We start from the raw sequence: 26,331 nt of genomic DNA on the forward strand, positions 1-26,331 counted from the left end.
CTTCAGTAAACATTTTTTTATTTCGGAAAAATTTCAAAGTACACAGAAGCAGAAAAACCCTCTTGTACCCATCACTCACTTTCAACAACTCTTTAACTTTTTGTAATTGTCTTTCACCTATCCTCTCCATTTTTTTCCTTCTTGGCCGGAAAAACTTTAAAGCAAATGCCAAAGATGATAGCATTTTACTCGTAAATATTTCAGTAAGCATCCTGAAATTTTTATAACTAGATTGGTTATCGCAAAATGGATCCCCAAGACAAAAATGAAAAGGTAACGTAAAGAGCATGCCATTCCTCCGGGACCAGTGGAGGTGGCGGATGGCAAGGAGTAAACCCCAGGGACAGGTCCTTGAATTCCTTCGAAGGGGCCCCCTCCAAAGTCATGCGCAATTCAGACCCCAGAGTTGCTAAGGCCCCGAGGAAGATTGAGGCGCAGGATATGGCGAAAACCAATCAGAGGGCTCAAAGACTAATCTCAGTTAGCCAATCCAGATTCGAGAGTGAAGCAGGTCCTCAGCTTTCTGCTCGCCCCACCAGTATCCAATCAGAGAGCCGGCTACTTTGGGCGGATTTTTCAAAACAGAGAAAACAAAACAAATCAGGGATCTTTAAAAGGTGCAAAGCGGCCAGAAACCATCTCCTTCCGCTTCTCACCCCTGTCACTCCTTTTCCTTTCCCTCCGGATCAATCTCAGAATAAAGCCGACCTCAGATTCCACCCTCCGCCCTGGAACCGAGAGCGAGGAGTGGCTCAGCAAAGCAACAGCCAGCCGAGAAGGCTAGAAAACCGGCTGGGGACATTGATGAGGTGCGGGACTCTTTTTCGAAGTCTGTCGCGGCAGTGGCGGATCCCTCCGCAGGGAGTCACGTGCCCCGCCCCATGGGGGGGGCGAAAACTCAAAACAAAAACAAGGGGTTTGGTTGGCTCTCGGCAGTGGCCGTGGCGCCCATAGAGGGTCAGGGCTCGAGAGGCCGGCGCTGCGCCGGGGCGGAGGGTGGGCGCGCGGGCAGCGGGATGAAGCCGGGGCTGTGAGGCCGAGGAGGCTGTGACTGGGGAGTGGGGCCGATGCTGGTCCGGGGGCACCGCTGAGGCGGCGGGTGCTCGACCTCGGAGACAGGTCCGGACGCCACCGCCGCGCCGAGTCCCCTCCGGACCGCGTCTCCGGCACGGTGAGTGGGCCTACCCGGGGTCGCGGGGTTTCTTTGTTCATGGTCGAGACAGGGGGCGCGGGGAGGGTTGGCATCAGAATGCCCACACCTCAGCCCCGGGAGCGACTCTGGCCCTGTCCTCAGCCCCCTCCCGAGGAGTGGGCGCCTCGATTTGGGGAGATGCTGTCGAGATGGATGGAGAGTCAAGGAGGCCCAAAACAATTCTTTGGCTCCTCTCCCCCGCCCCAATTTTGTCACGGGGGTTCGCTGGAGTGGTGCTTCTTGAATTGACAGCCCCGGGGCTCCGCGCAGTTGCAGAACAGGGGCATCAGTGATTGGACCCGTGTTGTCAGGACACAGGGCGGACTGGACTTTTGTCCCCCACCGAGTGGGCCGCGCCACTCCGCCGTTCTTGCGGACCGGGGACTTTGTCACGGGAGTACATCCGGCGTGGGCGCTGCCCAAGCGGATGGGGAAGGCTCGGGGGCTGCACTCCTGCGAGAGGGGCTTTTGGAGCCGGGCTCCTGGAAGGGGCGGGGCTCCAGTCTCCGCCCTCCGGTTCTTTGTTCAGTCGCGAGATTTTCTCTTCCTCCCTATTGTGCAAAGCCCGCACCCCCAAAACGCTGCCCCCCGGTCCTTTCCACGGGGTAGAAGCTTCTTTCCCTACGTCTTCAAGTGGGGCGGGCCGTTGGGACACCACCGTCCGGGGATAGTTTCCTGTTTGTGGAACGGCTGGGAAGACGGGGCTGGCCGGTCTGACCCAGAACTGGCCAGCGGACGTGACCGCGTCTCCTCCCCATGCCACACCTCCCGGGTAGTGGGGTAGGATTGTGCTGGGGACGTGACTGAGCCCCTCACCCGTTCCCCGCCCTTGTGTGCTGGGGCGCCCCTCGTTGGAGGTATTGGCACCGGCTCTTTTCTGCCCTCTCCTACCCCCGCCTCTCCCCTCCTACCCCCGCCTTCCCCAGGATACACTCTTAACTTTGTGGTGTCTTTGCTGCAGATGAAGGATTTTGGGGCAGAGTACTTGGCAGGTCGTGAAGGGGTCCAGCTCTTCGGATTGTTAAACCTCTATCTAGAACAGGAAGAGAGATTCCAACCTCGAGAAAAAGGGCTGAGCTTGATCGAGGCTACCTCGGAGGTAAGTTCCCAGAAAAGATAACTTGCTCAAGCAGCGGATAGGGCATGGAGAGGATAACTTTTTTTGTTAGTTTGGGTTGAATCAAGACTAAAGGCTGCCAAGTTTCTTAAGACTCAAACTGGTCTTCCTGGAGTACTAAGGTAAATCTTAATACTTAGGTCAAGTTTTGGTTTATAAGCAAGAATGAGAGTGATACTAACTCTAGAGAAGTGTTACTTCAAATGTGGCCTTCCAGCCTGCAGCTTCTGGGTGGGAGACTCCCTGGGAATTGAGCAGTTCATTTGTGGAAATAATCCTCTGTCTATGAAATACTTATTTATTGTTGTAGGCTCTTAAATGGTTAAAAAACAAACAGGCAAACAAAAAAACCCCAAACAAGCAAGGAATCCTCTATGTCCACTACAGGGAATTGAACCATATTTGCTATAACTCTGGAAGTGTGGCAGCAGTTCACTTATACTGAATTGCCAAATTTCTTTTATGATGTATATTTTTAAAAAGAAATGATATATACACATTTTGTTTCTGAAAAAGTATAGTACTTTAGTTAAATGATACTACTCTTTCCCCTGTGTTGTTGAAGATTAAGGAAAAAGATCACTCTATGTGAATCTATGTGCATTATCCATCTAGTTCTAAGAAAATCATGAACTGTGGCTCTTGGTTTTTATTGCAGAATGATAATACTTTGTGTCCAAGATTGAGAAATACCAAAGTAGAAGATTTAAGGAGCTTAACCAACTTTTTTGGATCTTGCACTGAAACTTTTGTTCTGGCTGTCAATATTTTGGACAGATTCTTGGCTCTTATGAAGGTATTTAATTATTCTTATAATACGTCTTCACTTTTCTATACCCAGTGCTTAGTACAATGCCCAGCATAGAAGGGTTCAATAAATATTTGGCAAGTGAATGTAATTACGTCATTATCCATAAACACTTTTAATCATCGGAATTGTTATCTTGAGTGCCAAGTTAAAAGACTGCAAAATTAAGTGTATTGTATTTTAAGTTAGGTTTTCCTGTACCTCTTACATACCTTCTCTTCGAAGATGTGACAAAGGGAAGACTACTGTTTTTTAGGTATTCTTTAGAGATGTATAGTCTTCAAAATAAGGTTTTCATATTTTTGTCTCATCATGTTTTTGTTGGAGCCTAGATATTTTTAATACTGAAACAAGCGGAAGTATAACGGTATGTTAAAGGTGACCTATTGCCTTTCCTATGAGAAGTCTTCAAAGCAGGGAGCCACAGTCTTATTAACAGTTACCAGCAACTGTTAGAAAAATGTGGTGATTATTCTGCCAATAGGATTACTGTCAGCTGCTGGGTCAGTTTTCAGGGCACTGAAAAGAAAGGGCAGCCATCTGTCCATGTCAGCTTTTACATATGCTCTACTCTGCACAACTGATGTAGTATTTCTCCTTAGCTAATTTCCATTGAAGTATGGGATAATTCTTAAAGGTAAATAGGGTAAGAAGACAGTGGAATGTATTATTTTTATATTCAAAGAAGTAGTATATTTTCTAGATATTGAAAGCTTTCTGTTATTTTGGGAGAGATTGTACTATTATGAATTTCATAAGTTTGAAATTCAAGGTGTACTCAGTGTTCAACCCCTAGCTGTTGAACTTGCATTAAAATTTTTTAATCTGCATTTTGTTTTTTTAAGGGTGGTTAAGGCAGTTTAAATTGTGAAAATGATTACTGTGATAAGGGTAAGCAGCTTGATTGTGTTCTGTCTTAAAAGTAGGGGCATTATTAGAATATTCTTTTAAGTGTCTGCTTTGCTAAATCAAAGTGACAGTTGTTAGAAGGAGCCTTTTTTGTTTTCCAGGTGAAACCTAAACATTTGTCTTGCATTGGAGTCTGTTGTTTTTTGCTGGCTGCTAGAATAGTTGAAGAAGAACGCAATGTTCCATCTACTCATGATGTAATCCGGATTAGTCAATGTAAATGTACTGCTTCTGACATAAAACGGATGGAAAAAATAATTTCAGAAAAATTGCACTATGAATTGGAAGCTACTACTGCCTTAAACTTTTTGCACTTATACCATACTATTGTAGTTTATCATACTTCAGAAAGGTCAGTGGGTTTAAAAATAAAAATTTTTGTACTTTAGCATTGCTATAGCTAACAGTAAAGATTCAGAATGCCAATGAAATTTATATTTTTACCCCCTCCAAACTTTCGACTTGGACTTTTAATGTTAAGTCCTTAAAATCATTTAAATCTTTGACATTTTAACAAATATTTTGTCCTTTTTATTGTATAGAAAAGAAATACTGAGCCTTGATAAACTAGAAGCTCAGCTGAAAGCTTGCAACTGCCGACTTACCTTTTCAAAAGCAAAAGTAAGTCAATTTCTTGCTTATGTATGTCTCACAGTTTCGATTTTGAATTTCAATTTTTTTTCCTTTTTTTTTCTCGTAGCCATCTGTATTAGCTTTGTGCCTTCTCAATTTGGAAATAGAAACGTTGCAATCCATTGAATTATTGGAAATTCTCCTGCTTGTTAAAAAACATTCCAAGGTAAATAACTTCAGTTTTAGTGTGTAAAGCAGGTTTCCTTCTGACTTTTTTTTTTCTCTGTGGCAACTTAAACATTGAGTAATAGTTTATGGAGTTCTTAACTTTTATACTCGTTTTTTCTTTTATCTCAAGCGTTGAAGTTCTCAAAATGCAGCTTTGACTCAGACAGTATTAAGCTAGAAGGGAACCCAGTCACTTAGCCTAGCTTCTTTCTGCATTCAGATGTTCCTTCTCAAGTGTTCTTGGCGGTTGGTAATACAGTGGTCCATGGTACCCCATGCGTACTGTTCTCAAATGCATACTAGGAAGTAGATTTAGTGAATACACTCCCATTACATCTTTAGGGCTGAAACATCCTATTAGTAGCATTACCTAAATAATAGTTATGTTTTTCTTTTCAGAAAAAAACCCCATAGGATAGCCCAGTAAGTTTTTATAGTCATAAAAAGGTGTAAAACAACAAAAGGCACAGTCCTTTTTCTTAAACTAGTAGTATTATTGCGAGTATGTGGAACTTAACATGAGGTGATGCATTTTGTCATTTATTATTCTGTGTCTGAGTGCCAGATAATACTGAATATGAGGAGTAGTTTGGGGTTTTGTTAGCAGAGAAGTAAGGCAGACCGAGAGAGGCACTATGACCGAGAGCCTGGTTGAACCCAAAGAGTTTTAGACAGTGAAAGTTTGGGCAGCAAAGGCTTATGGCCAGAAAGCTGGTAGACTAGAGAGTTTGGGAATATTTTAGGGTAGGCTTGTAGATAGAATATCTGGGTGATAGTCCCAAGCGGGAGTGAGGATATCCAGCTCAAATAGTGGTGTGGAAGCCAAGCATGGAAATGAGGCAAGGAGTCACAAAGGACCAAGATTTGGACCTACTGATGGAGAGAATATTGGTACTGTTAAGGGAAATTTGAGAGAAGGTGATTTGTGATCAAAGTATGATTTTACCTTCCAGGGAGGTAGAAGTCTAGCAGATATTTGGCAGTCTGGAATGAAAATTCAGAAGATAAACCATGGCTGGCGTTCAAGATTTGAAATTTCTTACGACAGAATAATAGTTGAGATTATAAGAAACTTGTGGGAGTCCTTTGTTGAGAGATTAGTTGAAACTGGATTTTGTTGGCCATTTTCCCATCAGGAGCCAAGTGAAAGAAGATAGGCTAGACAAGTAAGAACACTGTCAGGTTGGGAAGAGGTTTTGGAGGAGATAGTCAAGAGTATTCAATTTTGATGAGAGGCCCAGTATAATGAGAATTGAAGGAGGTCATTGGATACCTAAGAGATGATGTCAGTAGAATGAGAAAGGAGTGGTAGAAGCCAGAATGCAAGAGGATTAAGACGTATAGCTGGATTAAGTGGAAATGGAGGCCAAGGTGATAATAAATTCTCTTTGTGGTGAAAGTATTTAATTATTTTGTTTTTAACAGATAACTTATAGCTTGTGTTTTAATCACAAATTTGTTAGTTTTCATCTAAACCTTTTATAGTAATGTTATCTGGAAACATTTTCAGGGAAAGTTGATTCCTTGAAGTAAATTGGGGCATTCTCCAGTAGTGGAGGATCTAAGCCCTGTTGGGGAAATTCCTCTTCTCTCATACTGCTAACTTCTCTATTAGTGTATGTCGGATTCCTAATGTATATACATATATTTTTTTTTAGCCATCCTAACAATGCTTTGTTACAGAAACCTAAATTATGTTAAATTCCTTTACACTAGGATAGTGTAAAAGAATTTCTTTAACAGACTTGGTGTTTTTAGGTCAGTGTGTTTTCTTAATAAGCAAAACTTTCTATGCGTTGAATCCTGTGTAAATTATTTAAACTAAAGGTGCTCCTCTCCTAAACCAGTGCTTACCAAATTTTGACTGCACATTAGTGTCACCTAGGGAGCCTTTTTAATCTTGATGCCCAGGTCACACCCCGTATCAACTAAATAAGAATATCTAGAGATGGGAGCCAGGCATCCACGTTTTTTGAGGAGTGCAGGGTAATTCCAAGGTGCAGCAAGATTTGGGGGACCACTGTTGTAACCTTTTCTTTAAAATACTTTTTTTCAGGTTAATGACACCGAATTTATTTACTGGAGGGAGTTAGTTTCTAAATGCCTAGCCGAATATTCTTCTCCTGAGTGTTGCAAACCGGATCTTAAGAAATTGGTTTGGATTGTTTCAAGGCGCACAGCCCAGAACCTGCACAACAGCTACTATAGTGTCCCTGAGCTGCCAACCATCCCAGAGGGGGGTGGTTTTGATGAGAGTGAAAGGTAAGCAGAATCCTTGACTAATTAGACTTCCTCAGACTTACTATTACTGATTTTATACTCAAAATGGAACCCGGGAATATTATGGGGCATCAGAGAAAGCCCCTACTCTAATAGCATTATTTTTTGAGGTGAGAAAATTAACTAACAGTAGATAGTAATTAGGTAATAATTCAGAAGTGTGCCCCTCTCTTATTTTTTTAAAAAAGGCTACACAGCATGCCGTACATTACATCCCCAGGATTTATAACTGGAAGTTTGTACCTTTTGACCACTTTCACCACTCCTCCACCCCCAGCTTTTTTGGCAACTACCAGTCTGTTCTCTGCATCTACGAGTTTTGTTGTTTTGTTTTGTTTTGTTTTTAGATTCCACGTGGAAGTGAGATCATACTGTATTTGTCTTTCCTCTGTCTGACATTTCACTCCTCCCCTTTTAAAAAACTGATTGTTTCCCATCTCCTTTGCTTTTTGAAATTCAGTTTACTTAAAAAGTGAAACAGTATTCTGGGCTTTTCAGTGTTAGTTTGGATTCCTAATGTACATGGGAAGAGGCTGTGAGTTAAATGCCTGAAAAATAAAGGGAATCACTACTCATGGAACCCGGGTAGTGTCAGACTTCTGTAGATATTTTTACAGTTTGTCAAATGCCATTGTCTTATTTAGAGTTATGTTTGTAAAATGAATGAATTTTATTAAATTAGATTGTTTTATACTGTAGGGAAAAAGGACCAGAAGTTCTGTTTTCACAGTTTGTCGGTTTCTTGGTTTGATACTTGAAAGTATCAGTGATGGAATTACTGATGCAAAAAAGACATCAAAACCATGTGATAGGAGCTACGTTGTCCTTTGTCAGCATTTATTGGGTTTAAAATACCTAGAATTCTACAGTTGGTTGCTGATATTAATTGGTACAAGAATAATAGTTTGGCAGGTAGTAATTTGTTTAAACCTCTTAACCATCTGTATTTTCTAAGACGATTACAATAGACTTCACTTTAGGAAGTCCTTACAAGTTAAATTTTCTCTGTAAAGTTTAAATTTCGAATATAAGAATCGTGAGAATGTAGATACTTGTTTAGCAATTTTATTTTTCCTATAAAACATTTCATTGTATTCTAAATCATGGAATCCTCTTCTTTGTCTCTTTTTTTTCCCTTTAGTGAGGACTCTTGTGAAGATATGAGTTGCGGAGAAGAGAGTCTCAGCAGCTCTCCTCCCAGTGATCAAGAGTGCACTTTCTTTTTCAACTTGAAAGTGGCACAGACACTGTGCTTTCCATCTTAGAAATCTTATTCTGTGTCAGAATGCAAAGTGTGTGTACAGGTTTCAAAGCAATAAATGGGGGAGTAGGTAGTTTTCTGGTCCAGCCCCCATGTAGGCAGGAATTGCATAGACTGGAATACCTACCTTCTGTTTATTATTCAGATCAGATCTGGCCTATTTTCATATTTAATCCTAAGCCATCAAATGGGTTAGTGCCTATTAAACAATTAACAATACTTTAGACGTTGGCACTTTATTTTTCTTGCTGATATTTAGCTACTTGGGGAAGGAGGGAAGGTGCTCATACCTTCAATTTATTACTTTTCAAGAATTTTTAAAGAAGAATAGTGTAGCTAGTCTTAAACTTTTTATAAAGCCTTCAGGTGTCTTTATTTAAACAGATTGGGAGTGTGCAAGTGCTCCCTTAGCAGGGACTGGATAATCCTTCAGTGGTTCATCTTCCATCTCCCTCTCCTGCTTCCCCATGCTCAGAAGAGAGAATATATGCTTAAATGTCAAACACTTTTTTTTTTAACAATTACTATCTGATGCAGACTCCATAAACTTAGGAATTATAATATTGCCATTTCTGTGAATTTTAGTATGTAATGTGTTAGTTGAGATTTCTGCTAAAGCAGAAATAATCAACAGGCTATGGTTGTTAGATAGTTGCATTCCTAATGTCTGAGTATTGTCAGACTATAGTATTATTTTAATGTTATTAAAACAATCCATAATCTGCTAGTTTTGCATGCACCTGTATGAAAGCATTACAGGAAGTTGAACAGAACTGGGTAACTATGGAATTGATAAATGTTGATCTAGTAGCACATTTTATCTAATTTTCTTAAAGTCTGCATGATTATGTTTTCTTTGTAATTCACATTTCAAAAATAATGGTATTAGTATATGGGTGCCAAGAGTAAAATGAAGTTAAAAAAAACTGTAGTATTATGGTTTTATGCATATCTGTGTGGTGGTACATCCATGAGAATAGGGATTTATAAACTCTGTACACGTGAAATTTTGTACAGAGAATTTTTTAACTTTATAAACTATATGAAAATGTAAATCTTAAAAAATGTACATAAAATACGGTATTTTTTTACCTTGTGTGTGTGATAGTCTAGTCATTGCATGTAAATATAATTTATTGTGTATTCTATATGATGAATCATACATTGATGACTTTTTTAATGGTAAGTCATCCATTGGATGTTTCTGAAGTGGATCTTTTTGAAGTAATAATAGATTACAACTCAAAATAAAGATAATGAATCATACTCTTTGTTTGCAATCACATCTTAATTTTTTGGTAAAAGAAAAAAAGTGCTTTCAATATTTCTAGGGGAAAGCTTGAAGGGAGACTGGGGAGCCTCCAGGATAAGCCCTCTATCTGGTTACCAGAGTCCTCTAGGTAATATTTCCTTACACAGCCTGGCGCATAGCCTTGGAGATAGCAAAAGTGAGTCTGTCATTTGAAAATTGACCTCTCTTTGGAATGGATTCATATGAAACAAAATGCCTGCTAATTTATAGTGAAAGGCAACAGGTATCAAGTTGACCAGGATACTCAGGTTGGCAGATCAGTACAATTTCTATAGACAAACTATATTCTAATCAGAAGGTAACTTGGTGAATAAGCACTTTGGGAGTGTTGGTTGTGACTGGACCCTGCCAGCCCCTGTACCTCTTAGGACCTCTTTTTGTAAGCTTTAGGCCTATTTTGCAAGGGGTGGTGGTTTTGTTTGTATATTTTTTGGGCATAGGTCTTCCATCTAGTTTGATTATAGACCTTTGTTTTCTCTAGTTGGTTAGAAAATCAGATATACTATTTTCCCTTGGAGATAAGGGCATGTTTTCCTAGTGGAGAATCTCTGCTTGAGGATGACCTTTCTTATCTTATTAAATCGTTTTGGTAAATAGTAGACAATATATTCTGCTTTTCAGTTTTTGATTTGTGAGATGTAAAAGTTACTTGTGGCTTTCCAACTCTTGAAACCTTCAGTTTCTCTAGAGTTTATTTCTTTTCTTACTAGATGCTCTTTCTGCATGAATCTGTCCACATATACTTCATCTGTTCCCCTTTCTGGTTTTTAGTATCTAGTCCAGACCTCTTTACCTTGCTCCTAACCTGTTTATTCTCAACTAGCTATCCTGCTTGGAAGTTTCTGATGACTCCCAAACCTGCTCTTCCTGTATAGCTATCTTGGTGAAAGGTATTCTGTCTACTCAAGTTGGAAACTTCGATCGTGATTTCATCTCTCACTTGTTTTCTGGAAGTCTCCATTTATCATTGATATGACTTCGTTTATACTCTATAACTTTACTCTGTCTCTTCTCTGCTCCTGGCGTGGTTCACACTTGCACTCTTTATTAGCAGAGTTACTGCAGTTTTGTGATCTCATATTCTCCAGGCTTGCTCCTGATCCCCCTGCTGTCTGTTCAATAGATACCTCAATCAGGATAAAGTCTATATCATGACATATAAGCCTTTTTCCTAATCATAACACTACACCTATCTCTGGCCTTTTTTTTTTTTTCTTGCCATTTTTTTAGAGCTAGGAAATGGGTGTTAACGCAAGGTAACTGGTAGCTATGGGGAAGATGGCCTGGGGCAGGTAGAGATTAGGAGGGACCCTGGTCAGGAGTCCTGTGAAAATCCAAGAGGTGATGAAGGACAAATAAGGTGGAGGCAGTGGAGATGAGGAAGAGAGGTGGTAATTGAAAGGCACTATCTGCTCTCTTTAGGCATTATTAGGAGATAGACAAGTCCAGGAGCCTGGTTATGTCCTTGGGCCATTCAACCCGGTGATTTCCCTATGACTGCAATGACTGGAATTGAGATTTCATTCTCCTACACCATTCAGAGCAGAGTGAGAAAGAGGCTACCATTTTGGTCTCATACTTGCTCCTTGGCAAGAGATTTGGGTTTTCAGGTTTTGATTTTGTCATTTCTTAGGATATGGTATGCATTCTTTGCTGCTTCTGCAGTTATGCATACTGAAGTATCACTCTGCCTAGTCACGGGTCTCCACCTATTTGACCTTCAGAGAGATTAGACGAATAATGTGTTTTAATCACCTGTCACACTCAGAGTTAATACTCAGGTTAACTGTAGAGGCATTGTAGAATACTTCTCACAACATTTTTAATCATTTTCTTTGTCTAGGATCTGATTTCTTCAATTTCTTTCATTCCAATATTGAGTTTTAAATATGATCCTCTCTGCTTTCTACCTTCCCCTGTACACATGCAATTGTCAGCTTATTTAGGTAACCTACTTACCAGATTCTTATATGGACAAAGACCATGTACTTTGCATTTGTTACTTTTGAATTCAGTTTTTCTGATTATTTGTAGCAGAAATGGCCAACAACTTAACTGTCTTTGTGTTTAGCAAATCAGATAGTGTGGCGGATAGTTTTCCTAACAGCCAGTGAGCCTTTCCATCCCTGTGTGCACATGCCGCTCTTTCCATTAGGAGGAGGAGTCTATTATTCTTGAATTTTAGTTGGCCTTGTGCCTGGGTTTGCCTACTAAAGTGCAATGGAAGACGTTCAGTGCATGTCCAAGCTTTAAGAGCACTGGCAGGTTCCTCTTATCTTGGAATCTAGCCACTATGCAGCAAAGACGCTCAGGTTGGATCCCTGAAAGGATGAGAGGCCGTGTGGAGAGAGGCTCCTGAGGATGAGAGGCCATTCTCGGTGTTCCCACCTCAGCTAAACTCCCAGCTGAGTGAAGTTTACACGAGTATCCTCAGTTATACCACACAGAGCGGAGGAACCACCCAGCTGGTCCCAATAAACCCAGAGATTCATGAAAAATAAATCAGGGTTTCAGGCCACTAGGTTTTGGGAGAGTTTGTTACACAGCAATAGATAACTGAGATGGGTTACTTGTGATTTACAGTAAAATGGTGGTCATATCTGAATGGTAAGATTACAGGTGATTTTTTTTCTATCATTTCTATGGGTGAGAGCACTTAAAAATTGAACAATAGAAGAATACTGTGGTTTATTTTTACTGGTATTATGAGTAGAATATTCCTTATAAGAACTTTTAATATTTCATTCATTCTGCAACTGTTTAATGAGTACCATCAATGTTTAGCTAATAGTTTAGCATTGTGGTTAAATGTAAGGTTTGGCAGACAGGCTTGGTTTGAATTATTGCCCTGCTACCTACCAGATCTATGTCAAAGTACTTCTCTAATCCTTAGTTTCTTCATATGTAAATGGAACTGATAGCAGTACTTGTCTTGTGGTGAGGATTAAATAATTCACATAAAGTGCTTGGAACATATTAAGTAGTCAGTAAAGTTACTTGTTACCAGTAACCACATGAGAAGGGGGATTTGGGGCCAGATACTATGCTGGGTGCTAGGAATTCAACAATGAACAAGAAAAATAGCCTCTGCCTTCCCAGAGCAGACAGATAAGGTAAGCAGACAAAGAAGATAGACAAACAAGGTGGTAACTGCTAGGATTTTTTTAAAATAAGTTTTATGGAGACATGCAGCACTGACAAGGAGAAGAAAACCAGGGGGTTCAGAAGATTTCTTGGAAGAAAACATTACCACAACCTTAAACATTATATTTGCTGTGAATTATTTGGTTCCGCCACTAGAATGTAAATTGCATGAAGTCAGGGACATTGTGCATTGTGTTTAGTTTTATATAACATTAAAATTTAAAATTTATCGTCACCCAAGAGCCACATATGGTAATGTACAAATTTAAGGTAGTTTAGTGGTAGAGAAGATGAAGCCTCATCAAAAGCTGGACATTTTAATTTGCCCTGGAAACTTCTTTGCATTCAGGCTTGCGGGCCCTTTCCAACTCCTGTATGTCTAGTTCCTTTTACACTTAGGTTATACTTTATCATTATCTTGGGTTCCAAGGTCCACAGTCATTTGGCATTAATGGGAGTGGAACTTTGTAAAAATAGAGCACTGTTTTGTTAAAGGCTTGCTTGCCCTTTGCCTGTTTTACTATTTATTATTCAACATAGCAATCATCTGCCACGTACTCATTGACAGTTCTGGGATTTTCCCAATAATTACTTCATGTGTCTGTGGTTCATCCCCTTGCCGAAACTCTGAGCTTCTCATGAGAAGAAACTATGTTCTGGTTCCTTTATATACTTCCTTTACATCCTTTAAGGTGCCTATCATAATGCTGGGTGAGAACATGTGTCAACATTTTTCTACATGTATCACATCTGACAGTGTCTTCTCCATTCCTGGTTGCAGAGATAGTTCATAAAGGCGAACTACCATGCATGCAAGGATAAATTCACCCTTTCCAGTGTTAGGATTTTGGGTGTGCATGGGGCCAGAGCTCACTGCTACAATGATCCACACCTTATTCAAGAGTATGCGGTAGTCATCAGGAACACAGGCTCTCTAACCAGACTGTCATTGTTTGATCCTGGTTTGGCCCTCACTATCTGACCCAACTGACTGGCTATTAACTAAAGTGTTTGTGCCTCAATTTCTTCATCTGTATGGTCAAGGGGTCAATAACAATAGCTACCTGTGAGGGACACGGAAATGTGCTACCAAGATGCCCGGCTGGTGGGAATGCTTTTGGCCTACAGCCTTCAGCTAACGGCCTCTTTGGGGGCTGCCCACGCAGAGAGCAGCCTGACCCAAGATCATGCCTGCCCACGACGCCCACATCTAATGACTTACCGAGGTGGAAGGAGGTATAAAGGCTTGGTCACTTTGGTCTAACATAAGACAGCTCAGATGGATTGTTTTGGTCCCAGAGCTCCCCATGGGATTGGCTGAGGCTGCTGTTGAGCCCGCATTGTGGCTCAATTCTCTCCACCCAACTTTGCTTCCTTCCCCACCCTTCCATGCATGTTGATCCCAGAGGCTCTTCATAATGAATATCCTGCACCCTAAACTTTGTCTCAGAATCTGCGTCCTGTTCAACACTACCTGCAATGCTGCCTCATGGGGTTACTGTGTGTATTGAATGACGTGATGATACATGATAAAGAATGTGGAACAGTGCCTGGTATGCATCAAGTAAATATTGGCTATAATAATTATTACCTAATTTTTGTCCCTACCCTCTTACTTCCCTGCTGAGAGAAGACTCAATTATTTATCCAACTATTATTGAGCTACTGTGATGTACTGAGTTTTGTTCTAGACCCTGAGGATGCAAAAGAAAAGCACAGATCTTACTGTTAAGGAGCTCGTTTTCTAAAGCAGCAGTCCCCAACTTTTTTGGCACCAGGGGCCAGTGCTCCTATGAGAATCTAATGCCTATTTATCTGGGGTGCAGCTGAGGCAGTACTGGGGAGTGGCTGCAAATACTGTTTACACTTTAATGAGGTTTAGAAACTATGGTTTGAGTCAGGGGTTGAGCACCTATTTGCTGTGAGTATAGTTTTGGACAAGCCACATGTGTTATTTTGCATACCTCAGGAAGCAGATACTGGGGTGAAGTCAGAAACGCAATATGTTTGTTGTGGGTGATGCCTGTGAATGACAAATGGGGAGGAAAGAGAGTTAGGGCAAGCCTGGGATTGTGATGTGGATCTGACAGGATGCAGCCAGCCTGGGACTTGGGAGGACAGATTGCCCATTGGAAGAGTGACATGTGGTTTGAAGTGGTCAGGCCTAGCACACCGGGTGCTCGGTTGCTGGCTCAAGGTTATTCAGGAAGAGTGTGGCTTCAGCTGGAATGCCAAAGTGGCTCCTGAAGGGGCTGTAGCTGAAAGCTGACAGCTACTTCCACTCCCCTCCTCTGAAGGGACGTCGGTGTGGTGCACTTTCTCTGAGAACTAGTTTTTAATCTGAAAAGGGGAGATACTGAGAACTGCAAAACCTTTTGGCAAGAACACTCTATACAAACTCCTGCACTAAGAGACTTGACATAACTTTTACACAGCTTCTAGCAGCCTCAGGCGGAATCCCTGGGACAACCCGAGATTCCTGTCTGGAGAAGCTGAGGGCTGTGAACAGAAGTCACTGTTTGTTGTAGGCAACACCTGACCTCTCTTTCCTAGGGCGTTTACTAAAAAGGGCTTACAATTGTGAAAGCTTTTTCTGTCCCTTATAGTCGTATATGTATTTCCTATAACTCAGAAGTATCTTTCTCGGGATCTGAAAGCCATTCCTTTGAAATATAATCGTTGGGAAGATAGGGCCTCTGTCTCCCAGTCTTCGTGGGAAGATAGAATCCTAACTTTCGTAATTGCCAGCTAGTAGACACAGCTGGCCTGTCACATTTGTATTCGCCAACTCTCTGTAATTTTTCACTGAGCCTTCACTTGCCCACCCTTCATCCTCATTCTCCCTTTAAAACATCCAAATCAGAATGGAGCTTAGCTCTTTTCCCCTCCTGGTCTTTGACAATGCTAAGATCTGCCTTTCCTACCTCCCAGGGCTATGAGGGCTGAACAAGTTAATGGAGAAAATAAAAGCTTTTTACAAATATGACTGGTTGTCAGTGTGAAGGCATTGCATGTATTTTCCTGAGAGAGGGTTTTGAAAAATATATCAAAATATTTTTTCTATTATAGTGCCTTTCTAAAAACGTAAACAGTATAGAGAAGGTGGATAATGCCTACAATGCTACCCCTCGGAGATACTACTGTCAACAGAATGATATTTATCATTTCATTCTTTTTATACAAGTATAAACTCCTTTTTTAAAAAAATATTTGTGATCCTACTCTATACACTCTTCTACAATCTACTCTTCTCAATTAACAATATATTGGAGTATATTCCGTGTCCACTGATGTGGATCTACTTTATGTAGAGTATTTCATTGAATACTTACGTAGTAATTTAAGATCCCCTTCTAATGAATGCTTACATTGTTTCCAATTGTTTAGTATTTTTTTTCCCCCTCTTTAATCCCCCACCTTCACCCCTGACCTATGGATGTGGCTGTTTTCCCTTTAAGAACTGGACCTCTGAAAGCAGAGTGTCTTCTCCCACACACTCATGGTGTGCACCCGGAGTACTTGGGGAGCCTGGCGCACCTGACCTACCCCTGGCGCACCTGGTACTTGGCCAACTGGGCCTACTCAGCGCACCTGGGGTATGGTCTGTGGCTCCACCTGGGGTGTGATCCCAGGACTTCCTGCATGTAAAGCAGACATATTAACCACTACACTATGGAGCCACCACCACCAATTGTTCAGTATTTCTAATCAAAGCATCAATAAACATTTTTCGTACATACACCTGCTTACCCATGCAATAATTTCTTTGGGATATATTTCTACAAGTGAAATTCCTGGGTCTATTCTAAGAGACTACACATTGAAAATTTATGTATTGTTTACCTGCTCTCCTGAAAGATTATGTGGATTTACAGTCCCATCAATAATGCATGGCAGTGACAGTTTCTTTATTTCTCTGCACCAGAGGATTTTGATGGGGATGGGGGAGAAGGGCTCAGAAAAGGCAAATGGGATCATTAAATTTCTAAAGGGCTCAGAGGAAGGCATCACCGCAGAGGATGAGGGGAAGCATAAAACCCAAAAGCTGGACTTGGAAAGTAATCTGCTTCCTTCCATTTGGGTCAGGCCCACTCATCCTAAGCCACCAAGCTGTTGGAACTCCTCTTCATAGGATGTGGCAGGCAAGCAGCTGCAGCAGCTCCCCTTGGCCTGGGCAGGCAAAAGCCTTTCTGCACGATGTTGGAAAAAGCCCTGCCTGCAGCTATGCCTGCCTGGCCCTAGCTCTTGTCCTATCTTGCACAGTAAAGAGGAGCAAGGTTGACGTGTCTCATGAAGAAAAGGTGTTCAAAGGCTAAACAACCTGCCAACTCTCAGCAATGGTGCTATGCCTGAACTTGGGGCCCGGCTCTAGGAGCAGACATTTATTTTGGTTGCTTCAAGGAAAGCTTTCATACTATTTTTGGGTGGGGCATCAGGGTGGGGAAGGAGGTGAGGATGACGGGGAGTCATATTTTACTGTCTCTGTTCCCGTGTTGTACAATGTTGTACAAACTTCCCTTTCCTGCTTTCTTTTTTCTTATTAATTTTTCTTAAATTGAAAAGATTTGAGTGTATAACTCTTATCTTAAATTTAAAATCCAAATCTAAAGCTCATCCATTATGTATTCATTCTGATGCCACAAATGTCTCCATGATATACATCACCTGCCAGTTGTTGTCGCAGGGGTTTGTATATTTCACATAACTTCAGAGAGCTAGTCTCTTTTTCCTTTGCATCTTACACTAAGCAGCTTTAGGACACAATGGCGCAGCTGCTGAACAGCTGTTGCCTGGATTTAGGGCAGGAGCCCTGTCTAAAGTCCAGTGACATAACTACTTTATGTAGTTTCCAGGACGCTGAGTTCTGGGAACAGACAGGGCTGCTCAAGCAAGAAGTGAAATGACCCTATAAGAAGTGCTTCTCTATTGTCTGGGCATGGAGAGAATGTGTGTTTGCTTTCCCAGGGTCGGCCACTGCAGGTTCTCAAGACAGCTTTCCCTACCCTTCTCAGTGCTGTTAGAAGAACATGAAAAAAAAAAAATGGCACAGAGGGAACCAGACTTAATTATCCATTTCCTCAAATCAACAGAATCCACTAGTCCTGGTTTGTTTAAATCAACCAGATTGTCCACTTTTGAAGGGCAAATAACCTACCATAGCCAAGCCATGCAATTATACTCAATAGATATTTGTTATTTTATCAACTTGCAGAAGCTAGTGAGGGCCTCAACATACTAAAGAGGGAAGCTGCCTGGACATTAGAGCAGAGCTGACGGTTACAACACTTTCATGGGGTCACCAGAATTTAAGGTCAGAACCTCAGCTCTGCAGGCCCAGAGCTAGAGCCTAACACATGGAGTAGAACAGTCTTTCAGTGGGTGGAAGTGGGGGTACCAACTAATTAATTTATATTGGAGGATTTCCCTTCCTTGGATCCAGAATGTTAATGTCGGCCATCAAAATCATGCCCTTCCTGCTAGTAGAATAGATGGAAAACGAATTGTAATCAAAGAGTCCAAGCTTAGAATGGACTGAGAATAAAAAGTTGGTTTGGTTCTGTGCATCATCCCATCTAGACCAGATGAAATATGGTACATCAGCTTGCTCCCAAACAGCTTTCTCCAGTTAATGTAATGGGACTTAGTTTGTCTTGGTTGATTGTTTGTTTGTTTTTGACTCTCCTCAGTCATTCGTTTCCATCACTATAACAGAGAGTTAATATCATGCATTACGTTTTGATCTGATTATAGTAGAGAAGACTGTAATTTCCCTATAGGAACTTTATATCTTTTCTCAAAGTCCTGAGGGCCCCTAAGAATCATTTCAAAACCTAGTCTGCCATTTCACATTCTGGAAGTGCTTTAGTATTAAGTCTTGGGAATTTGGTAGTATTATTTTCCCAGTAGACTTTATAGTGTATTTATAGAATTGTAATTTTAAAGATAGTTCAGTATTTCCATATACATCAAACTTTTTAAAGTACTAAATGTAGAAGACACAAAGATAGATGTGCATACTGGTTTTCTTCCTTTACTGACAGCAAAGACAGAAAAAAATAAAGGCCTCAGGAAGAAGGAACACAAAGGACAGACAGGAATGTAAAAAAATCCTGTGGAGGGAGAAGCAAGAGGGAAGAAAAGGAAGCTGCAGAGGACAAAAGATGAAAAAAGGGGTGTGGTGGGGATTAAATATGGAAAGAGAAGAATTAGTTGTGGAAAACAGGGAGATGAGGCAAATTCAGTGTGGAACAGCTGTTCGAAAGAGCCTGGACAGAGAGTAAGAAATTTTGAGTTTTAGTTCTATATCTGTCAAAGCTGACTGCTCTGGAGCAAATTTTTCCTCTTTATAAAATGAGTATGTTGTGCTAAGTGACTTTCTGAGGTCCATTGCAACTTTGCCATTCTCATTCCAAAATTTAGAAGAAAACTGAAAGCAACCCAAGACACTTGTCTTCTGGGAAAGCATTTCCTAAATCCTAGACTAGAGGACTATCATTATTTCTAGTTATAATCTTTTTAAAGATTACATCTAGTCTGTAATCCAGTCAAGTCTCTTTTAAGTTTTGGATTACATCCAGTCAGGTCTGTCCTGAGCTTTGTTATGTTAATTTTTACCTAAAAGGAGAGAACTGATAAATGATCGTATTAATAATCATGGTGGGAAATGGAATTAGAAACATTAATGAATGGGAATGAGCACATTCAGCATAATTACAATCTGAAACCAAGACAAGGATGACAACCTTAACACAGACATACTTGGGAAGGTGCTACAAGTTTCTGTGCAGAAATAGTCACCTTATTTTTCAAGCCCTCATGAGAGGGAAGCCATCTTAGGAAGGCAGTCTTATCAGCAGAGGGGATCTGAAGGTGGCACCAGACAGTGACAAGCAGCATAAATTGACAGAAAATAAGCCACATACATGTTTAATATCCAGTGCATTAGAGAAGCTATGCTGGTCTGAAAATCTCTGGAGTTGTGTCTCATGGAGGATGGAAAGCTTAAAATATTTAGGTTGGAGAAAAGCTCTGATGAGGGATTCATTCTACACTTGGCTTACATCTCATCTCTTCTGACTTTTTTTCTAGCTTCATTTAACTTAAAAACAGCTACCATGAGCTTCTTGGGAGAGTGCCTTTGTCTTCTTCATTGTTGCATACCCAGCACTTACTGGACTCTCGTCACACATAGGTGCTTAATAAATGAAGACTGAATGAATAAATAAACAAATGAAGCTACTTGCAATTTCCTCAGAAGAAATTATGCTCTAGAACTAATGCTATTTCAAAGACAGTAAGATTGTATAAGAAGTAAAATGTGCTGGCTGGAAAATTACTGCTTGGCTATTGCCCATGGGAACATAGGCTATCACCCATGGGAACTTAACATTCTAACAATAAGCTCTCTGCAAACAAATGAAGAAAAAAGAAAACAGAATGTATTCTGAGCCCCAAGGTGGGGAAAACAGGGCCTGACTATAGCATTTTATGTTGGAGTCAACATGGCTAAGAAAGCATAAACCAACAGAACAGGCATGATTTGAATGGAGACAGAACAGGAGTCAGAACATCAGAGATCAGCTTTGTCAGTGTTTACTAGTGAAAGCCAAGGGCATGGATACCCTTTCTGAAATAAGAAAGAAAAACACCCAGATTAGGAGTATCCTTACAGTGAAAATGCATTAGTCAGAGTAGCCTAGCTTGTTGTGATCCTATATTCTTTTAGCACAAATATTTGCTTTCCATGGAGATTTCCTTACAGGGAACAGTTAGGCTGATGAAGCCTTTTGATGTAAATTTAGCTCCTCTAGGAAGCAGATGCTGAGACGGAGTTAGGAGTACATAGATTTATTGGGGGATGGAGTTGGGTAATGGCCGTGAAAGATAAAAGGGGAAGAAACAGGATTGGGGAGGAAAAGTCTTCAGACCACAATGCAGATCTGACATCTGTAATAGGAAAGGGGAAAGAAGCAGAATTGGGCAAGTAGAGCTTCAGACCGTGCTGAGGAACACTATTCAGAAGTGAAAATGGACTGTTTTGATTTTTCTCATCTGTATCAGTCAGTGTTCTCAGGGAAACAGATGATATACTCAAATTAGGAGAATTTGAAGGGGGTTTAATGAAAGGACTATTTTCAAAGGTGAAGGTAAGGTGTAGGAAAAGCACAAGGGATAGTGTAGTGAGCCAGAGCTAGAAACAGCAAAGCTGTAACCAAATTAGGCCCAAAGAGATGAAAGGAGGATATGCTTGCTGGAACCCAAAAGGAGAGAGTTGTGTAGAAAATTTGAGAGAGGATCTGTGACTTTTGTTGAGGGGGCATAGCTCACCTGAGGGTGGGAATTAGGGGAATAAATATCCCGATTTCACAGTCCTCCCTCCTTTCAAACTCTGTAAGGGATCCCCATTTGGCTCAAATCAGAAGCCAGAGAACAGAAAGCCCTGTCAATGTGGTCCATCAATCTGTTTCTGGATAGAAAGCACAGTGAGAAGAGCCGAGGTTGGATCTGAAGGACAAAGAGAAGATACCCTGCCCTTTCTTTTGTTTATCCCTTTGCAGAGATGGTGCTGAACATCTCTAGGATGAAGACAAGGAGAGAGAGATAAAGAAACTGGGTCTGGATCACCTGCAGATGGTGTAACTTGTTCCTCAAAAATTGAGAGATTCTGAAAACACAAATAAGTAAAAACTTCAGGCTTTCAAGAAAGGCTTGGATTCAGCAGGTTGTCCCAGATGGTGCTGATGAGGGTGTTGGGAAATGTACCTATGGCTGGTATTGAAGGAAGAAGAATTTTCATTTCTAGGTAAGTAATTATTTAATCCAAGAGCTAATATAATAGAAATATATACAGAAATGAGTTTTTAAGTATTTAAGGAAAAGGAAAATGGGACCAAATAGGAAGAAGTGGGAGAGTGGTCACTTAATGAGGGAAACAAAGCTTTTTAGAAATCTTCAGTTTATGACTCATTGCCTAGAAGTTTGTCACATGGGTGGTGGGCAACCCTAACTCTGAGGGAGTCTGGGGATGTAAGTGTTTCTACCTGGCATATTGATTGTCTGAACCAAGTCAGGTTTCTGGTAGAAGACAGAAAAGGCAGGCACTAACAGTGTCTACCATCTTACAGAAAAACTAAGACTTAGAGATGTGAAGGAATCTATGCCCAGATTAACATTTAGTAAGTGATGGAGCTGGGGTTCAAATTCTGCTCTTTTTGATTCCAAAGCAAATGCTCTTGTCCAGTGGGCTATAGAGCTGTACTAGAAGGTTGGTTCTGGCTTCGTGACATGTAGCATGAGCGAACTGGCACTTATTAGATACTTAGTAGGTATTTATTAGATACTGGTATTTTCAGAGCTGAGTTGATTGAGAAGGGAAGGTTTTAGTGGTGAGATGCCCATTTGGAAGAATGTACAAGGGGCCAACATAAGAATGAAATGCCAGGCACCAACTTTATTGTGAGGAGCACGCTTCTGTGCTAGGGGACTGCATGGGTTCCACACATGTCAGAGAACACGAGTGGCATTCTGCCACACATGCATGATACAATAAGCTGAATCGTGCTTACATGAGCTGGATGCAGGTTACCTATTACATTTATGTAACATTCTAAATCTGGGATTTTATTCCTAGCCACGAGCCTGGATCACAGCCAGGTCTGGGGCCCACGGGTATTTACTAAAAGACTGGTATTTATTCTGTAGGTAATGGTGACTTTGGACATAAGGAGAAGGAAAAACAAAATGTTTTTAGGAGCTGAATTATTCTCATCTGGAGTCAGAAACACTGGATATTAGTCTCAGTTTTGCCACTGACTTATGACTTAGAAAAGTCACTTTCTGTATGACATTTTCTTACTGTTTAAAAAATGGAAATAATAATACTTTCTTAAAACTCACAGATGATATTAAATGTAATGATGATGTTAACAAATGTTCTAATATCCATAGGTAAAGTATTTTAAGAAAAAGTCTAAGACGTGTCACACCAGCATTTTTGACCATGATGCTCATCAAGAACATTCCAGGGCAGAACATCACTCCTATTGGATAAAGTAACTGTGGGATTAAATACTACCAAAATTCAAGAGCCCAGAAAAATTACCGTTAGCAACATGAGCCACAGAGAATAATAATGCTTTTTCTTCCTTTTTTTTTTTTATTTTTATTTTGAAAGAAACCTTTGCCTTTTCTGAGCTCTTGGGCCTGAAGCAGGCCTGCAGAGAGGATCCAGTGAGGAGATGAGCTGATGCAGAGATCACTGCAGGGCATCTCTTCAAACATATGGTGTTCTGAGGATGCTCTGTGGAATTCCAAAGCTGCCACCGTTAGTCTCATCAAAGAGAAAATGTGAAAAATGCAACTGGCAGCGGCTATTGTGATATGCAATACAGTAGGAATTGGTACTGAAAATCGTGGGAGACTCATGGTAACAGATCCGTAGTATTTTATTGCTGGTAGCAACCCAGCTTCAAAAAACACCTCAGTTTGTAGGTTTTCATTTAAAAATGCATAAATGCTCCCTTTTAAAATGCTTAACATGAGAAAATGTATTCAGGGTAGCTGCTGAGATGATCTAGAAATACAGGTTGCCTGTGCTTGAATTCTGAATTCTAACTGCACTTTGAGAAAGTTACTTCATCTTTCTGATCTATTTTCTCATCTGTAAAATGGGATAGTAATAGAAGCTTTTTTGGGTTATTTTAGTGAGACAAGATAACTCACATAAAGCTGATGCAGGACAGGGCGAATCCCCCTGGTAGGGATTCAAGTCTGGAGGTAAGAGAGGCGGCAAAGGTCCTGACCATGTGTGGGAGAGAATTCAAGGGCATGATGGAGTTAGAATCAAAAGGAGAGTTTATTAGGGAGGGAATAACACTCCATAGACAGAAACGTGATCTTCTCTCGGAGGCAGAGAATGAGAGAGACCCCAAGTGTTCAAGGAATTCAGTTTATATCTGTATTCCTTTCCTGCGATGGGTATGCAGTGTTAAGGGCATGGGGAAGTAGTTGTTGGTAATCTCAGCAGGAATTTTCTGGTAGGTCCCCACGGAATCTTCAGCCAGGTTCCGTGCCTAGCAGCACGTAGCAGGCTCTGAATACAATTTAGTTTATTTCGTTCTCATTTCCTATTTCAAAGCCTCTTCCCTATTTCAAAGTCCTTAGCACACAGTATGTACTCCATAAATTCTAGCCCTTATATTAGATGTGTTTATAAACTATAAGAATTATACAGCCATACTTTCTGTATTCAAAGAGGCATTAATCTTCTCACATGCCCACCTATCCTCTTCTGTGTTGGAGACATAATGGAAGGAGGTGGCTTGACAGATGAAAATACCCAAAAGTTGGAGTCAGGTAGACCAGATTTCGTGTCCTGCTCTGCCTCTTCTAACATTGTACCCTTCATGGAGTCACTTTACCTCTCTGAACCCCAATTTCTTCTTTGTGTAACTAAGAAATGCACCTTTCTTCTTGGATCCTTGTTTTTGGCAGCCCAGGATCAACCTTGATGTAAATTCAAAACTTTCATTAATTTCCACAAGAAATCCATTCACACTGAGTGTATCGTGATTTCTTTTTACATTCTTACTATGTAATTCGTAGGAAGGTATCACATAGACTAACCACAACTTCACTTGAAAAATTTCCGTTGGATTTATCTCTTCTCTCAATCCTTTCTTTCTGGTGCTCAGATATTGTCTTCCTCTTCCTCTTATACTTACCCCAAGAATGAATTCAATTTCATTCTCCTTCCCTTTTCTCTTTTGTCATCCAGAGGAAGGTGCTTCTTCTGCAAGAAACCTGGGTGCCAGTCTATTGTTCTCTTCTTTATCACAACTGGCTTATCGAAGTATTTTTCCTTAGAACCAATTTTCTTACCAGCTGTGAAGAAGATCCTTTTTTTCTCGGATCATTTCTCTTGAACTTCTTAATCTTTAGAATGTAGTCAGGAATTCTTTCCTTGGAGAGAAACTGCTGGACACTTTCCACCTGCTCTTCCAGTCCCTCCTCTCCCAACCCCTCCCTGCCCTGCCCGGTGCCCTGGAGGTTGCCCTCTGGCTTCTGTTTGGTTTGTTCATTGAGAGGCAATGTCGGGAGATTGGAGGATGGAGGAAAGTGATTTTTTTTTTATTCCCTCAGCTTCCATCATGCCAGGTCAGTGCAGACTGGATGCATGTCTACTGAAGGCCACACCTCCTGTCAGGTGGTCCTTCCCTTGCAGTGACTCTCTGGGTTCTGGGAGACACACTCTCTCCTTGCACCTTCAGGTTCCTGCTATAACTGGCCTCAGGGATGCTTCATATTTTTCCTCTGGGTTTTCCTTACATTGTATACACACCTTTATAAAGAGTCCCTGTATTAAACTGTCCTCGATTATACCATGCGAGTGTACATTTTGTTTCTAGATACAGCAACCTAGCCATTTATTCATCCCTTCACTCCTTCATTCCCTCAAAAATTGTGGTTGAGTAACCATATCAGGCCAGGAAATATTCTAGAGACTGGGACACAAAGGTGAATAAAAAGATGTATTTTCCATGAGCTCAGCTTTGGTGAAAGAAACAGACAAGTTAACAGATGGTGACAGTGGAGTTGTGATAAGAGACGTATTAACATTTTTGTTCTGAGAGGATGTGAGCGAGGTTCTTAACTCACTTCGGGGAGTTTAGCAGAGAAATGCTTTACCATCTTTGAAGGATGAGTGGGCATTAGCCAGGTGGATGGGGAGGGCGAAAAAGAGAGGAGGATGAACTAAAGGAGGAGACAGTGTTGGAAAAACGTTAGAAGAAGGACGAACTGAAGTGGGGCAGAATACAGATGACACCTGAGTGATTAATGAAAGACTGGATCTGTCAGCGAATGACCTGACCTCTCTCTCTCTCTTCCCATGGCAAGAATTGTGTTTAAATCCTGAACATGATGGGAATCCAGAGAATGGTTTTGTGTTTTAGAAAGATCTCTCTGGATGCAGTGTGGAAAATGGTCTGGAGAGTGGGACCCTGAAGGTACTAAAGATATTTGGGAGTGTAGAGCAAAGGAATAGGTGAGAAAGAAATAAGGGCTTAAACTAGGGTAGTGGCAGAGTAGATGCTGAGGCAGGAGGGACTCAAGAGAAAGTCTACTTGGGTAGGCTTTTTACAGAATTACTTGCGGCTGCTTTCTTGTTTTTTGGCAGGAGATATAGAAATATAGGCAAGGCAAGGAATTGAAAAGTTCTAGGTCTATTTATATTCTAAAATACGCTTGTACATTCTGCAGTTCACAGTCATATTAAAAGATCAATTAAATACTTTGATACATCTGTGTATGTGATACCACCAGCCCTATCCAAGTAATGAGTTACAGGGTAACAATTCCAGCTTCCAAAGGGCAGACCACCCCACACAGTTCTTTCAGCTGTGCTGGCATGAATGGTGTTCCCCTGGCTGTCTTTGTTCTTCAAAGATCCAGGCAGACATCAGAATGCAGTGTGAGGGTCAGTTAGTTCTGGTGAATTAGTCCTATT

At 41.0% G+C, this 26,331-nt stretch overlaps 1 protein-coding gene across 4 annotated transcripts; it reads left to right on the plus strand.

Annotated features, from left to right (window-relative positions):
• Positions 1-608: 608 nt before the first annotated feature.
• CCNG2 (cyclin G2) lies at positions 609-24,374 on the plus strand. 4 transcript variants are annotated; one of them, XR_005649182.1, is made up of 9 exons: positions 1,035-1,171; positions 2,154-2,291; positions 2,968-3,105; positions 4,128-4,378; positions 4,569-4,647; positions 4,727-4,825; positions 6,884-7,089; positions 21,383-21,627; positions 22,773-24,374. XR_005649182.1 is itself a non-coding variant. In XM_039845522.1 (8 exons), exons 2-8 carry the CDS (start codon positions 2,154-2,156, stop codon positions 8,370-8,372), a joined length of 1,035 nt encoding a protein of 344 aa, XP_039701456.1. In that variant the 5' UTR covers positions 609-809; the 3' UTR covers positions 8,373-9,634. The 4 variants fall into 4 exon arrangements, 3 of the variants coding, with proteins under 3 accessions (XP_039701456.1, XP_039701454.1, XP_039701455.1); XM_039845522.1 differs by lacking the exons at positions 1,035-1,171; positions 21,383-21,627; positions 22,773-24,374 and adding exons at positions 609-809; positions 8,249-9,634; XM_039845520.1 differs by lacking the exons at positions 21,383-21,627; positions 22,773-24,374 and adding an exon at positions 8,249-9,634.
• The last annotated feature ends 1,957 nt before the right edge of the window (positions 24,375-26,331 follow it).

Source organism: Pteropus medius, unplaced genomic scaffold, assembly GCF_902729225.1.
Source record: "Pteropus medius unplaced genomic scaffold, Ma_sr-lr_union100, whole genome shotgun sequence".
In the NCBI taxonomy this organism is placed as follows: domain Eukaryota; kingdom Metazoa; phylum Chordata; class Mammalia; order Chiroptera; family Pteropodidae; genus Pteropus; species Pteropus medius.